The 16,388-nt window shown below is 46.4% G+C and overlaps 1 protein-coding gene and 1 long non-coding RNA gene across 2 annotated transcripts in view; both read right to left on the bottom strand.

The window, feature by feature from the left end:
- LOC135308337 (uncharacterized) overlaps nt 1–16,388 on the bottom strand; it is a 47,143-nt gene continuing 30,755 nt past the window's right edge. Inside the window, exons 32-33 of the mRNA XM_064433277.1 lie at nt 8,824–9,057; nt 1–59 (exon numbers count right to left, since the gene is read on the bottom strand). Of these exons, the coding sequence (XP_064289347.1) occupies nt 1–59; nt 8,824–9,057 (293 nt within the window). The remainder of the gene's footprint in view (nt 60–8,823; nt 9,058–16,388) is intronic.
- Nucleotides 10,829–13,256, bottom strand: LOC135307724 (uncharacterized). The gene is made up of 3 exons (XR_010368393.1): nt 13,179–13,256; nt 12,990–13,091; nt 10,829–12,542 (listed from the first exon to the last, which is right to left on the bottom strand). It is a non-coding gene; the product is annotated as an uncharacterized LOC135307724 (long non-coding RNA).

The raw sequence follows: 16,388 nt of genomic DNA, 5'->3' as shown, positions 1-16,388 counted from the left end.
TCACTTGGGGACGGTGTCCTTGTGGGTGCTGGCTAGGACTTTGTCCATGTCAGGCATGGCTGTGGTGGGAAGAGGAGAAATGGGAACAGGTCCATCAACAGGTTTATGGGCTTGAGTAGGCTCAGGTCTTACTACAGGTCATCAGTGATGATTGTTCCCCCCACCACAGCACCCAGGGGACCTTGTAAAATCTGAAGACTTTGCTTATTTTTAGGCCTCTCATGTTAAAAGAATTCCATGCTGGGCCTGTGTTACATAATTTTCTCAAAAAAATTGTCCAATTAGACCAAGCTGAAAAGTAGTTCTTTTACTGTGGTAGGTTTAGGAAGGAACACAGATGTCGACTAAAAATCAGTCATTCCTAAGAAAGCGTAACTGTCATTATCAAAGAATTGTGGATGTTGAATAGCTTAAATGTACAAAATAACATGAAACTAAAGTTGAAGCAGGTTATTACTTACAGTCTAATTCAGAGCCCCTTGAAGTATGTCAAAAAGAAGCTTTGACTTCAGTGCTCTTTGCATCTGACTTAATTCCACAAATTGGAAACAATGTTTTGGTCAAGCTTTTTTTAATTTTTTTTTAACAATTTAATATGTGTCAAAAACTCCTAAGGTTCACTACATTTGCCTATGGAGTATTTTTGATTTCCAGTGTTTTCTTATTCCAATGTTGGGTTGTTGTTGCTGGGTTTTTTGCCTTTTTTTAAATTTTATTTTCCAGTCTAAAATAAAAATCTGCTGTATTTAAGTTTTTGATCCTGTATGATAATGAAGACTAAACTATCCCATTTCAGTTACTTTTCAAAATAAATATGTGGATGAAAGTAGGTAAAATCTACTTAACAATATGATTATATTCACATGAGGGTCTGAAAAAAATAAGTACTTTTTTCTTATCTGTTAGCTCACATAATTAGTTGTTAGAGCACTCTTGGAAAAAGAGCTATGGGAGTAAAAGCAGTGGAGCTAAAAAAGTGCAGCTAATGTAAGGCAATGGTTGTAGTGCAAAGATGCCAGAGAATATAATAAAAAATATCTGTTGTGATCTAAATTTAGCATTATTAGAGTCTGGGGAAAACTATGGCTGAGAAGTCATTAGGACAAGAACAAAGGTTAGTGCTGCAGAGAAGAGAGCTGATGCCAAGCTGAAGACACTGTTATTTACAGATGATTCAGATCTGCCTATCAGTTCAGAAAATTGCCCTCTAAAAATGGAAACCATCATCATATTAAACTTCACATGGAAACAAGAACCACAGCATGTGGACTGGCATTTCTCCTCGTGTTGTCTATGTATAAATATCTATTTAGCAGTGGGCAACTGGGCTGCCTCTGTGTGGTGGGGATGATGGGGTAGTAGTTTGTGGAAGGTAGCTGGGACAAACTTTAGGAGAGGTAAAGGACAAGTACCCACAGCCAAAGAATATGGTCAATGAAACACTTGTGGTTTTGTCATGAAGAGTAAATTTTAAGGAATTAAACACTTGTGGTTTTACCATGAAGAGTAAATTTTCTTAGTGTAAAGTCATCTTTTTATCATAGACTGTTGAATTTTAAGCAGTGTATGTGGCTGTAATGCAGCTCTCAACGTCAACATTTTGGAAAATTTCAGAGTATGGTATGTCTTTAGGTCCATGGTTTTCATGTGCCTTCACTTGCTATGAGGGGTTTATCCAAACCCCAGGTTCAGATAGTATCCAGCTTGTTCCAGATGTCCTGCACTTTTGTTTCATGGGCACATAGATAATAAAAAAGTTATCAGTTTCTTTATGCCTTTTAACTGTTGTTGTTAGCCAAGGACATGGTGTACATTTTTGTGAAAGCATTTTAAAACCAGATGAAATTGTTTTTAATTCAGAGGTTTTTCAGAAATATTTTCAATGATACACATTATAGCATACAATCAGTGCACTGGAATTTGGATTAACTTAAATAAGATCAAGTGAATATATCAGCAATCTTCCACAAAATAATTAAGAAGTAACTGTGTACTGCATATGACTTTTAAATATCTTTAAATATCTGATGACTATTGCAATTGTGTTGTGGTGCAGGGTTCATTTGGTTTCTTCCGTTTCCCCCTAAAGTTATAACGGTTCGGTCCTAGGGTTTCCTCCCCCCACCCCCCCTGGCAGCCCCTCCTTTTGAGAGTGTCAGTTTTTTGTCTCCACCCCTGTTCCCCTGGTTACCCTCTGTCAATCCCTCCCTGAGTTCCTGTCCATCAGCCACTGTCCCCTTCCCTATTTCCAGAAAGTTCTCCCCTCCTCGGTGGGTGACTGGATCGGGAACAAGGGTCCCTCCCTGTCGCATTCCCTATTGGCGAGCCGGCATGTTTGTCACGGGTTTGTTCCGTCCCAAGTTCTCTCTCATTGGTTGAAATGTTCTATGTTCCGTCCCTTTCTAATCGGCTGTACCCCTGCCTCGTGGTCCCGACTCGGCTGGCGTTCCCTGGAGACATTAAAGCACTCTGGACTTTGCCCTGATTCGGGTCCCTCTTTTCTACTTCGCCTTCTTGCTGATCACTGCTGCCTCCTGCTGAGGCGCTGCCCGGACGCCCCCGGCGCATCTGGGCAGTGCCCCCCCGGCTGTCAGCTGCTGTGCCACAGCTCGGCCGGTGCAGCCTCCTCCCCCGCCCGGGGGAGTAGAGAAAAAACCTCGGACAGCAACTCGGCACAATTGTACTTCAACTCGGATGAAACTTTGACAGATTTCAGTGCATGTTTTGCTTTTTTTTTTGATCTGGGCCAGAACTGTAGAGAAATGGAAGTCTGACCATGTGTGCACTTTGTGTGGAATGTATTGAGTGGTTGCAAACTTGTTTGAAGTCGTTGTTTTGGGGAACTAAATATATTTTTTTCCGTGTGTGTGAAAGTTACAGAAGAGTTACTGTCTAACACATAAAAATTCAAAGCTAGCCCTATAAATGGGTAAGAAATCACATGTCTCTCACAGCTTTCAAGAAGTGAACCTTTCTTTGGAAAAAGAGAACCAACAATAAGCTGTGCTTTTTATTAAAATTTCTTTTTATTTAATATCTCTCTCCATGTTTGTATACAATGTGTATAATTTAGTGGATTTTGTAGTCAAAACAATTGATATTGCCCCTATTTTCCTGCAGGTTTCTCTAAATATATATCCTCTTCAATGATTTTTTCCCTTTTAATAATCTTTATTTATGGTTCACATGAAAAACCAGCCACTGGGGAGTTGGGAACATGGTTTTTATTGTCTGGATGTTGTCAGTGATGGTGCACGGAAGCATAAAGGATCTTGAATTTTGTAAACCAAGGTAATTGTGCAGGAATCTTGATAACAAATTCTTGTTTTGACTAGTAAAGGATAGGTTATTAAATTCATAGTTGTAGTATCTAAAGCTTGCTCCAAAATGGGGTAATTTTTCATCTAAGGACCACTTTGAAGTACACTCTGCATGTTTTTTTTGAAGCATCCCTTAACAACAGAAAGTTACAGCTGGGATGATGTTTCACTGCTTTTTAAATAGATCCTCTATGCAAAACCTGAGGGCTGTAGTTGAGCTGAGCCCTGTTTTGCTTGGAACTTTTTTGCCCCCACAATTTCCCACAAAGTGAAGGTGGAGAAATTACTAACTTTTACTAAGAAAGATAATAGGTCTAATGGGCTCTTGTATATTATGGATTGATCAGTATACTCAAGCTGTAAAATTTTTGTATGAAAAATTAACAAGGACAGAACCTGTAGTCTGGACTCTGGAGGATAACGAACGGTTCCAAGACTTAAAGGCTCGATTGACGAAAACCCCAGTTTTGAGTCTGCCTAATTGAAGAAAACCATTTGATCTGTTTGTTAATGTTAATGAATGGATAGCATATGGAGTGATAACCCAAGGCTGGGGGGGAAGCAGGAAGCTGGTGGCTTATCTGTCAAAATTATTGGATGTGGTTGCAAGAGGGTGGCCAGCCTCTATTCAAGCTGTGGCAGCCACAGCTACCTTATTAGAAGACACTCCAAATCCTACATTAAATGGAAGGATTTCAGTACACACATCCCATTATTTGAGGACAGTGTTAAGCCAAAAACTCCTCAGTGGCTAACACACAGCTGAATCCTGAGGTATGAAATAACCCTGATGAATGTCAAGAATCTAGAGACTGTCACCTCAAAAGGTTGAAACCCTGCTCAATTCTTAACCGGGGAACCAAAAATGGAAAATTTAGATCATAATTGTATAGAGCTAATTGAGATGCAAACAAATGTAAGAGAAGAGCTAGAAGAAGACCCCTTACCATATGGAAGGATCCAGTATATAGATGGATCCTCCCAAACAGTAATGGGAAAATGGGCATCAGGATACGCCATTATTGAAGCAGAGGAAAACAAAGAAAAAGGGAAATTACCCTCAAATTGCTCTGCACAAACTGCGAGGTATATGCCCTAAAGAGAGGTTTTGATTTATTAGATGATATAGGGACAATCTACATGGATTCTCAATATGCCTTTGGGATAGCTCATACCTTTGGAAAAATCTGGCCAGAGAGGGCATACCTTAACTCAAAGGGGAAAAATCAGGCACATGAAAGTCTGATAGGGAAGCACTTGAAACCCTCAGAGGACCAAAAGAAATTGCCACAGTCCATATTAAAGGCTACTAAAAAGGGGATACCCCTGAAATCCAAGGAAACAAATTAGCAGACCGGGCAGCCAAAAAAGCAGCCTTTGAAATGCTGGACTCAGTCATAGTCCTAAGGGTAAAAAAAGACCAGGGGAAAATAAAGGAAGAGGGGGTTCCAGTTTTCAAGGACAAGGAGCTAAAAGAAATAGAGCAAATGGGAGCAGTAAAAACAGGGGATGGAAAGTGCTGGACCCCAGATGGATGATAAATATTCAACTGAATAATAACCAGGAAAGTGATGGAAGAGATATACCAATTAACTCACTGGGGAACACAATGAATATATGATCATTTCCTGAAATATTGCATGGGGACAGGAATATATGAAATGGCCAGATCCATCACAGGAGAATGTCTAACCTGCCAAAAAGTCAACAAAAAGGCAATGTGAAAAACAACTCCAGGAGGGAGGAAATTAGCCATAAGACCTTTCCAGAATATTCAGGTTGATTTTACTGAATTAACTCCAGCCCCAGGGTATAAACACCTATTGGTCATACTTAACCACCTAACCCACTGGGCTGAAGTGTTCCCCACAAGAAACTCAAACTGTGACAAAAGTTCTCTTGGAAGAAATTCTTCTGAGATATGGGCTAGTAAATCTTATTGATTTGGACTGTGGCCCCCACTTTACATCCAGTGTTCTGCAACAAGTCATCAGGGCCCTGGGAATAAAGTGGGAGTTACACACCCCTTGGCACTCTCAGAGTTCTGGGAAGGGCGAGAGGGTGAATCAAACCTTAAAGCATATCTTAACAAAATTGGTCTTAGAAACCCAATAGAACTGGGTCAAATGTTTACATCTAGCCCTATTACAAATAAGAACAAGAGCCAGAACAGATCTAGGGGTCTCTCCTTATGAAATGCTGCTTGGGCTGCCTTTCTTGCTTACCCTGTACAGTACCAGGGAACATCTAGAAGGGGGCATGACAATGCAAAAATACTTAGAAACAGTAACAGCAACCCTGGAAGAACTAAGAGAAAAGGGACACCTTCCCCAAACTTCCCCACTGAACTGTAAAATATGTAATATTAACCCAGGAGACCGGGTATTGATTAAATCATGGAAAACCTCTCCACTCACTGCTCGCTTTGAGGGCCCCTTCCAGGTGCTGCTTACAACAAACACCGCAGGAAGAACAAAGGAGCGGGGGTGGACACATGCAAGTCCAGTGAAGGGTCCAGTACAACCCCCAAATGAGGCAAGCAAATGGACTATAGGCAGCAGAGACAATAAAGACTTGAAATTGGTCCTGAGGAAAACAGCAAAAGAAGCGCAACCCTGAACACAACCCCCCACGGGAAGCATCTACATTGTTATCCTTAAATCCTTAAAGCTTGTTAATGTTTGTTATAGTACAAGGTCAAGTTTTGTTCAGCTAAGAATGACAATCAAAATAAGATCTCAGTTTCTGGTACTGTTCCATAGAGCACTCTCCTTGCAACCCTAATTGGGACCAAATTGAAGAAAGGGAGTCGGTACAATAAAGGTCATGGCAGAATGTCTCCAGAAGAAGGGAAAACCAGAAGTGGGAGGCAAGACTGGATTGGGAACTACCTCCAGGAAATACTCTCTGGGCACTGAGAAAACCCCTGTGGTTCGAGAGGTGAGGAGGCCAGCCCGTACCAGACTCCCACTCGTAGCAATGCTACTACTCACCCACTTTGGAGGAAGTGGAGGAAACACTTGTGAGAAGTGTTACTATCCCTTGTATAGAGGAGATACAGTACGTGTACTCATCAGAGTACACACAGACATGAATCCCAAATGCATCGATCACTCCCAGTTAACAACCTGTAAAGAAGAAAATAAACTATATGGTCTGGCTAAAAATATTGCAAACCCAAGCCAGAGGATGTCAGGAGAGTGCCCTGTGAAAGAAAGATGGGTATGCTTTGAACAAGGAAGTGAAACCACAAGGAAAGTGATACATTCAAAGAGAAAGAAGTGCAATTGAAAAGACAAAGGGATAGAGAGGGACAAATATACAGAAAGAATCTTTTTTATCAATATGGTACAAAAGAATTTAATTTGACTCATTGTTGAGTGTGCAGGGGGACACACTTAAGTGAAATTTGGCCATGGGACAGTATCAGTTTAGGTCCCCTAGACATTTTTAAATGGATTACATCAAGAAAAAGCACAGTGGTACCCAAAAGAAGGGAAGGTGAGTGGAAGCTTAAATCAACAACAACAGGGGAAGAGTTCAATAACATTAAAAAGTGTGTGCTGGATTGGCACGGCTAACAAATCAGCCATGGCATTGCCTTCTGCTAAAAAATCTGGAAGAGAAGAATGTGAGCGAATGTGCATTACAAAGTAAAGTTCTTGTTGAATGGAAAGAAGTAGGATTAACTTTTTAAGCAAACCGTATAACTGATCATCAGAAACTTCTTTCAGCAGAGATCCTTCTGCTCTTTCCACCACACCTGCAACCACCACCACCACACCTGTAAATTGAATCCGTTACTAAATTAAAAGGAAATGTGAATTTTGAAAAGACCCGTACAACTGCTGCTAACTCTGTAATCTGTGCAGAACCATCTACTTCCTCGGTATCTGATTCCCATTTTTTTGTCTCTGAATTTTGCCAAGCAATCACAGACCTTTTAGACTTCCCAGAACCGTCTGTAAAAAATGTGATTGCCTCGAGGGGTGCATTATTTCTTAAAGGCTTATGAATTAATTTTAAAGATGAACTTAATAGCTCATGTTTGGGAAAATTGACTGAAATTTTTCCTGCAAAATTTTCCAAAGCAAATTGCATGACTTCTGAATTTTGAATTAACCATTCTAAATAGATGGATGTGACAGGCAGAAAGATTTCTGCAAAATCTTTTCCTGCAAGTGAAAGCATTCGAGATCTAGCCTTGATAATCAATTGTGAAATAATTTCAGGGCAAGTTGTTATAGTTTTACCCAATTGACGAGACAGGAAAACCCACTCTAAGATTATCAGATGGTCCTTCTTCTCTAGATCCCACTGGAATATCAAACCATGAAGCTGTGGACTGTCTCCTAAAACTGCAAACAAAAAAGACAGGTTAGGATTATACCGATGAGCCTGACGTGACTGGATGGCTCTCATCACTTTGTCCAAAGCATTTTGAGCTTCTTTGTTGAATTCTCGCAGTGAGTTTAAGGCTGTGTCTCCTCTCAACAAGTCTGCCAGAGGAGCCAAGTCCTGATTTGAAAGGCCTAGTAGTGGATGAAGCCAGTTCAGAGTCCCCACGAGCTGCTGCACTTCATTCAATGTCTTTGGATTTGTCCTTACCTGGAGTGGCTGCAGGGTTACCGTTTGTTCTGTCATCCTGTATCCTAAATATTTCCAGGGAGGAAGTGTCTGTATTTTTTCCTTTGCTACAGCGAGTCCTGCTTTCTCCTCTGCTGAGATGACCTGATCTGTTGTCTCTTGCATTGATGCTTGGTCCTTGGCTGCTACTAAAATATCTTCCATGTAATGTAATATGAGAGAATTTGGATATTGTGCACGAACTGAGGAAAGTATTTTTGCAACATACCACTGGCATATACTCGGGGAATTTCTCATTCCTTCTGGTAGAGAAAGCCAATGATATCTTTTCAAGGGTGCTTGCTGATTTATGGATGGGATGGAAAATGCAAATCTTGGTGCATCATCTGGATGCAAAGGAATATTGAAAAAACAGTCTTTTAAATCAATAACAGACAACTTCCAATCTTTTGGAATCATAACAGGAGAGGGTAAACCTGGTTGTAAAGAACCCATTTCTTGAATTACTTCGTTAATTTTTCTGAGATCCTGTAACAACCTCCATTTCCCACTGTTTGGCTTTTTGATTACAAAAACTGGAGTGTTCCAGGGACTAGTAGTTGGAGTTAAGTGACCTTTGGTTAACTGTTCCTGCACTAACTGCTCTAAAGCAGCAAGTTTCTCTTCAGGTAAGGGCCACTGGCTGACCCAAATGGGTGTGTTAGATGTCCATGTAAGTTTTAAAGTGTTATGTCCATCAACAGCTTTTGTTAAAATCCAGTTTCTAACCTGAGATGCCATTGTGATAAAATGTCCCGTCCCCAAAGAACTATATCAGCTCCTACAATGAATGGTCTTGTGGTGGCAACACGACCTTCAGGCCCCTCAAATGTGACTGCGTGCGAGCTTCGAAAGCTCTCACAGTGACCACCAATACCTGCCAGCTGATCCAGCGTAGGCACGACGGTCCAGTCCTGTGGCCATTTCGATCTCGATATCAGAGTGACGTCTGCTCCGGTATCTATCAGGCCAGTGAGGGTGATGGCTTGCCCGAGGTGCTTCAGGACACAGGTGAGCTGAGGCCGCCCACGGCTGATGTGCCTGGTCCAAGCGATGACAGCTGTGTTGTTCTGTGACTCTGGTAGGAGGAAAGCTAGCGCTATGGTTAGTCCTTTGGGTAAAAAACATGGAGGGTCTGGACACAAAGCTAAGACTGTAATTTCCTGTGAACAGGTGACAGATAGCACAGTTGGAATGACATAAAAACCTTCTGCATGGGATCTGCTCACTCCCACTATTAAGAACTGACGTGGTTGTGGTTCAGGTCCCAGCTCTCCTGTAGACACTGTGTGAGCAATAGCATTGGTTAGCATCACTGGCTGGGCTGTAGACAGCTCCAGTCTGGTACCTGGGGACATTGTGGTCGGCAGTCCTGCAAGGATGTGTTGCAGTTCTGAACTTGGTGGCCTGTGGTGGTCTCTGGCCTCTGGCGCAGTGGTTCCTGTGTCATGGCAGCCACTGCCCCGTGCTGGGCTGCACGTTTCCCGGCAGATGGCACGAAAAACCCTGTGCTGGGTAAAGGCTGTTAGTATTGTGACAGAAACCTCTGCATCCACTGTTTCTTGGCAATGGCCTTCTGCGGGTCCTAGGACATCCCCTTTTAAAATGACCTCTCTGACCACACGAATAGCACGAGTCCCTTGGAATTTGTTGGTTCTCAATTGCACCTTTGAATGCTATTAAAGCTTCTGCTAGGGTTTGTGTTTGCCTTTCTACTGCTTTTTCCTGCTGCTTTAGGGTGTTTTCTTGAGCTGTTGTGATGGCACTGGCCAATACTTCTGCCTGCATGGCTGCTGCATGCTCAGGGGTGCCCAGGCGGTTGCAAGCATCTACTAGCTGTGTCAGGGTGGGCTCAGGATCCTGTGGTAATGTACGTAATGCCTTTTTACAGGTTGGGTTTGCATTAGAAATTGCAAGCCGTTTTAATAACTCTTGTCTGGCTCGGTCTATTGGAATCTGCTTTTCTAATGCCATTTTTAAACGGTCCAAAAACTTAATATAAGGCTCATCTATGCCCTGTTTTATTTCTGTGAAATCTAGTTCTGGCTTGTTGCCATCAGGGACCTGTAACAAAGCTGTTTTTGCTGCTTCTTTGACATCCTGCAATACTTGTCTACTAAGAGTTCGGGCTTGTGTTTGAGGATCTGTATGAGCTCCTCCACCTGAGAGCTGATCTATAGTCAAATTTGCAGTGGCTGGAGTTCCTGCATAACCTCCTAAAAGGTCATTTAACAAACGTTTCCATGCTAGTTCCCACAAAGAAAATTCTGTTGGAGATAGCAGGGATGTGCAAAGCTGTTTTAGATCATGTGGAGTGAATATGTTTGCTGTGAAGGTGGCCTGTAATAGGCTTCTGAAATAGGCAGAATCTCTACCATACAGACGAGAGGATTTGCAAATCTCTTTTAACTCAGCAAAGTTGATTTGTTGCCATGTTCCCCTGGGTCCCGGACCTGCAGTGTACTTTACAGGAAAAACCTTCAATTTCGATGCAATTTCCCACTCTCCTTCCTGAACTGCATCCTTTCTTATCCTCTGCCAGGTATCTGTGACTCCCTGTGTGTTAAACTCTTCCTTAGATTGTTTGAAATTACATTGTGGAGCATAGGAATAATTTATTTTTTGTTCCGGCAAGTTATCGGACATGGGCGCCGCCATTTTGGACAGGGTCAGTTCCGGCGCATCACTTCCGGTTCCCACGCTTGGCAGAGAGGGGGTGTGCTGTCCCGGGCTGTGGGCGGGGAGCAGGGGCAGGGACACCGACCGGGCACCGCCTACAAAAGGGGCGCGTCCCTGTTCCGATGGGCAGGAGCTCAGGGAGCAGCCACCCAGGGACTCCTGGGAGTCCGAGGAGCCACGCCCACGAAGGGCAGAGCTGGGCTCGGGGCTATAATGGCGATTGCCACGTGCTCTATTGTTCTCAGACTGGATTCTATCGGCTCGGCTTTTTTCAGTTTTACTGTCAAAATTCACCGATTTTGAACGCCAAAGCAAGGTTTTGAGAGGAGATATAGAGGACTTTGCTCTGGTAGGGTTTTTGGAAGACGGGTTTTGCAGACAAGCCTGGCCAGGGCTGGTCTGCTCCCCCCTGTCTCGGGATGGGGGCGGTGAGGCAGGCGGGGGGGCAGCTGGCCTGGCTGCCTCCCGGCCTCTCCACCGGGGTTTCTCGGCTGGGATAAAGGAAGGTTTTTGAGTCCCCTCAGAACTTCGCTTTCTCCTGTCTTCTCTGTCCTGCCTGCATTCTGCCCTCTCCCTGGTCTTTGCTTGCTTTTCATTTTCCATTATTACAAATTTCAACACCGTCCTGAATATTGGACGCAGCTTTAAGTTGGACTTCTTGTTCTTTTCTGTGTTATATAATTTCAGTCCAACTGAATCCCAGAAGTCTGGATCGAGTTTCTGAGACATGTCTGAGTTTGGGAACTCCTTTAAGACCCATTTTACAAGCTTTTTAAGCTGTTTTTTGTCAAACTGAATATCTTGGATTTCCAACTTATAATTAAAATACGAAAAAAATTCCTGCTCAGCTACTGACAACCGATTCCCCATGGTGAAACTCACCGAGTCTTCTGGTCGTCCTTCTTGGTATAGACTTTTTCCCGGGTCCTGGGTGCAACAGTTTCAGCTTAGCCGATTCACAGTATCCTCTGAGGGTGTGTGCCGTTTGCTCCCGTCCCGTCTGAATTATAGCCTCTTCTTCACCGGTATGAGGCTTCGATTTGAGATCTCCTCTAAACCTCAAATCTCTTCTTCTGAGTTTTCTTTTTTAATGCGACAAAAACTCAGGTGCAGGCCTGCTTCCCCAAAAACGCAAATACCAAGGAAAATTGTCCTATTTTGATTGAGGTAATCAAAAATTCCTAGACCATCTTCCTCAATATGAGAAATTCTGTCCAGGCGCCACGTATTAAGTTTTGTTTTGTCGGGCCAGGGTTTTATGAGCCTTTAAAAGAGAACTTAATACCCAAAGAATAGCCTGGCTATTACCTTTGGAGGCAAATAATGAGCAGGATGGCTTCTGCTGCAGTGTTGTAAACAAAACTGTTTAATAAAAGGAAAAACAATAAACAGAAAATCCGATCCAGGTACAGAGGTCTGCTCCTGGTAAAACACCTTCACAAAAGCCTCGTCATTCTTTTGTCTTCTCTTTTTCTACCTGATGGCCCAGGCGGGATCTTTTGGCTCTCATCCAATTAGGTGACCCCAAGGTTTTAGTGAAGTCTCTGGGGTCCTATAAGGTGGCTTTTCACCTGATCGCTGGGAGAAACTTCTGGGCCTACTTCCTTTTTTTGGGGGACAAAGGCTAGTTTGTCCCTCTCTCATTGGGGGCATCCCCCTACACTCCTTCAGGACCCGAGTGCCCTGAGCCTGCTCGGGATAATTCCCCTGGGCTGTGCCGGTCCAATCCAGGCTGTGCCCGCACTGCCAAGCAGCAGAGAGGGCAGCTCAAGCCTCAGCAGGGCTCAGGCCCAGAGGCACAGCAATTACCTCCTGTGCCTGTGCCTGGCATGGCCTCCCTTCCTTCAGCAGAGGCTGGCACGGAACCACTGCTTCCTCCGGGAAATACTTCCTTCTGCGCAGGCTCTCCTTTCATTTCTGGAGAAGGGAAAAGAGATAGCTGGATCAGATGGAAACATTCCTGATTGGGAATGGAGAAGGTGAGGCATCACTTGTGAAAGGAATGGATGAGGATCAGAAAACAACCAGGATTTTGGGACAACCCAGGGCTGCTTCCATCCCCAAACAGCCCCAACATCTGATCTGCCTGGACAGAAGGAATTTGCAGGGGATCTGAGGGTGGGCATGGACTGTGGTGCATTTGGGGCTGTCTGCCAGCTGATGCCAAATGCCTTCCTGCAGAGGCTGGGCAGAAGCTGCAGCCAGGCCAGGCTGGGAATCAGCCCTGCAGGGCGTGAAAGCAGCAGCGGGGCAGCGAGGCTGCCATGGATCCCTTCCTGCTGTGCCGGGCACGACGTGTCCAGATGTGCAGCCAATGACCCCGGCTGCTGAGTCCCAGGAGCAGCATGAGGGAAATGCACCCACCTTGTCTTCTCTGCAGACGTTCCTTCAGCATTTGCCACATGATTTCTAATGGGTCCTGGAATTTCCTGCCTGCCATGTCTTTGGTCTCTCCTGTCAGAGGACCTTAAGAGAAAGTGGTTCCATTTCCCAGGAATGGACCCATCAAAAGCAGGGCTCAGCCTGTGGGGTCAGCAGGGACACACTACTCACCCCTGCCATGGGAGCTGGCCTTTTGTGCAGCATCCAAGGTAGGAGTTGGTGAGGTCGTCCCTGCAGACACGCCTGTAACACAACAGCCACAGAAGCTTCTGTCACCTGGTTCTTACCAGTCAGTCAAACATTACGCCTTGGTGGGACAGTGAGAACATACCTGCAGAATGCTCAGAGTGCTTCACAACTTCAGAGCGCCAGGCTAATGGAGAATCCTTCCCAGCATCCCAGTCTGGAAGCAAACCAAGATGAGAACTGTTTCCATTGTGTGCCAGGGCTGGCTCTGGCCCTGGGCTGGCGGCAGGGCTCCCGCTCGGGGCTGCTCCTGTGCCTTGGGCCTCTGGGCACTCAGGGCCAGCTCCGCAGCAGCTGCAGCGCCAGGGACGTTGCTGCACCAGCCCCGTTTCCCCGGGGCTCTGAACCAGCTCCAGAGGCCTGGAAGCCGAGGCGCCTCCAGCTTTGGCTGCTGCCGGGCCGGGCAAGGGCAGGCCCTGGGGGAAGAGCTGCTGCCACACAGCCCCGGCCAGGCCTGAGCCCGGCACAGCAAGTACCTGCTGTGCCTGTGCCCGTGTCTGGCTTTGCCTTCCTTCCTGCAGCAGGGGCTGGCACCGAAGATGGAGTGCTTCCTTCAAGAAATACCACCTTCCACTGAAGCACTATGTCCATCTCTTGACAAAGGAAAGGAGACAGCTGCATCAGATGGAGCTGTTTCCCACTTGGGTGGTGGCATCAGAGGTAATATTTGTGAAATTTATGGAGCAGGAAAATGGCCAGGTTACAGTGGCATGATGAGAGCACTTCCACCTCCAAACAGCCACCCTTTTCCTAATCTGCAGGGCTGGATATAGTGGGGGATCTCAGGGTGTCTTACAGTTTGGGCATGGCCTGTCAGCTGATGCCCAATAACTTCCGGCAGAGGCTGGGCAGAAGCTGCAGCCAGGCCAGGCTGGCAAACAGCCCTGCAGGGCATGAAAGCAGCAGCGGGGCAGCGAGGCTGCCATGGATCCCTTCCTGCTGTGCCGGGCACGACGTGTCCAGATGTGCAGCCAAAGCCCCCGGCTGCTGACTCCCAGGGGAAGCATGAGGGAGATGCACCCACCTTCTCTTGTCTGCAGGGGTTCCTTCAGCTCTTGCCTCATCTGTTTGGTTGCTTCCAGTGATATCTTATCTGTTGTATCTTGGATTTTCCCTGTTGGAGTACCTTAGAGAAAAATATTTCCATTTGCCAGGAATGGATCCCAGAAAAGCAGGGTTCAGCCTGTGGGGTCAGCAGGGACACACTACTCACCCCTGAGATGGGAGCTGGGCTTGAGTGCAGCATCCAAGGTAGCAGCTGGAGAAGCTGGAGAAGTCTTCCCTGTAGACACATCTGTAACACAACAGCCACAGAAGCTTCTGTCACCTGGTGCCTGCCCGCTTGTGTACAATTCTTCCTTGGTGGCACGCTGAGAACATACCTGCAGGAGGCTCCAAGGGCTTCAAAACTTTATTCATCCAAGCTGATGGAGAAGCCTTCCCAGCACCCTCATCTACAATGCAGCACAGATGAGAACATTTTCCAGTGTGTGCTGGGATCTCTTTCTGCCACAGGGAACTGGGCACTGCCAGAGAGTCGGGTAAGGCCATGGGAGCCAGATGTGAATAGACATGGCCAAAGCTGCCCAGGGGCCTGGGGAGCTCTGGGCTGGCTCCTGGTCACTCTCCACACTCTTTCCCTGCCCTCAGCAACATCCCTGGGAGGGGTGGCTGCAGCAGTGCAGGGACCTGGGACTCTCCCCCTCACACACAGAAGAAATCCTCCCTAAAGCATGGGGGAAAACTGCAGCAGGCAGTGCCACAGCTATCCATCCTGCCCTCCCTCTGTCCCTCCTGCCCTCCTTCTGTGGGGAAACCCCCCAGATCCCAAGGGCAAACAGCCAGGCCCTCTCAGGACACACTGGAGCCTTGCTCTCCCCCTCTGTCCTTTCCCCACCGTGGGCACCCCGTGCAGTCGCTGCCAGGTTTCAGGACATGTCTCCCATGGAGGGACCCCAGCAGGACTGCTCAGTGCCCTGCGCCTACTCGGGATAATTCCCCTGGGCTGTGCTGCTCTAGTCCAGGCTGTGCCCGCACTGCCAAACAGCAGAGAGGGCAGCTCAAGCCTCAGCAGGGCTCAGGCCCAGAGGCACAGCAATTACCTCCTGTGCCTGTGCCTGGCATGGCCTCCCTTCCTGGAGCTGAGGCTGGCATGCAACCACTGCTTCCTCCGGGAAATGCTTCTTTCTCCGCAGGCTCTCCTTTCATTTCTGGAGAATGGAGAAGAGACAGCTGGATCAGATGAAAACATTCCTGACTGGGAATGGGGAAGGGGACAATTTCAGGAGGCATCACTTGTGAAAGGAATGCATAAGGATCAGAAAACACCCAGGATTTTGGGACAACCCAAGGCTGCTTCCTTCCCCAAACAGCCCCAACATCTGATCTGCCTGGACACCAGGAAATTGCAGGGCATCTGAGGGTGGGCATGGCCTGTGGTGCAATTGGGGCTGTCTGCCAGCTGATGCCAAATGCCTTCCTGCAGAGGCTGGGCAGAAGCTGCAGTCAGGCCAGGCTGGGAAACAGCCCTGCAGGGCGTGAAAGCAGCAGCGGGGCAGCGAGGCTGCCATGGATCCCTTCCTGCTGTGCCGGGCACGACGTGTCCAGATGTGCAGCCAATGCCCCCGGCTGCTGAGTCCCAGGAGCAGCATGAGGGAAATGCACCCACCTTGTCTTCTCTGCAGACGTTCCTTCAGCATTTGCCACATGATTTCTAATGGGTCCTGGAATTTCCTGCCTGCCATGTCTTTGGTCTCTCCTGTCAGAGGACCTTAAGAGAAAGTGGTTCCATTTCCCAGGAATGGACCCATCAAAAGCAGGGCTCAGCCTGTGGGGTCAGCAGGGACACACTACTCACCCCTGCCATGGGAGCTGGCCTTTTGTGCAGCATCCAAGGTAGGAGTTGGTGAGGTCGTCCCTGCAGACACGCCTGTAACACAACAGCCACAGAAGCTTCTGTCACCTGGTTCTTACCAGTCAGTCAAACATTACGCCTTGGTGGGACAGTGAGAACATACCTGCAGAATGCTCAGAGTGCTTCACAACTTCAGAGCGCCAGGCTAATGGAGAATCCTTCCCAGCATCCCAGTCTGGAAGCAAACCAAGATGAGAACTGTTTCCATTGTGTGCCAGGGC

Source organism: Passer domesticus, chromosome 9 (genome assembly GCF_036417665.1).
Source record: "Passer domesticus isolate bPasDom1 chromosome 9, bPasDom1.hap1, whole genome shotgun sequence".
NCBI lineage: Eukaryota > Metazoa > Chordata > Aves > Passeriformes > Passeridae > Passer > Passer domesticus.
The sequence above is the reverse complement of the archived record's forward strand: the minus strand, read 5'-3'. Positions and strand labels throughout refer to the sequence as shown.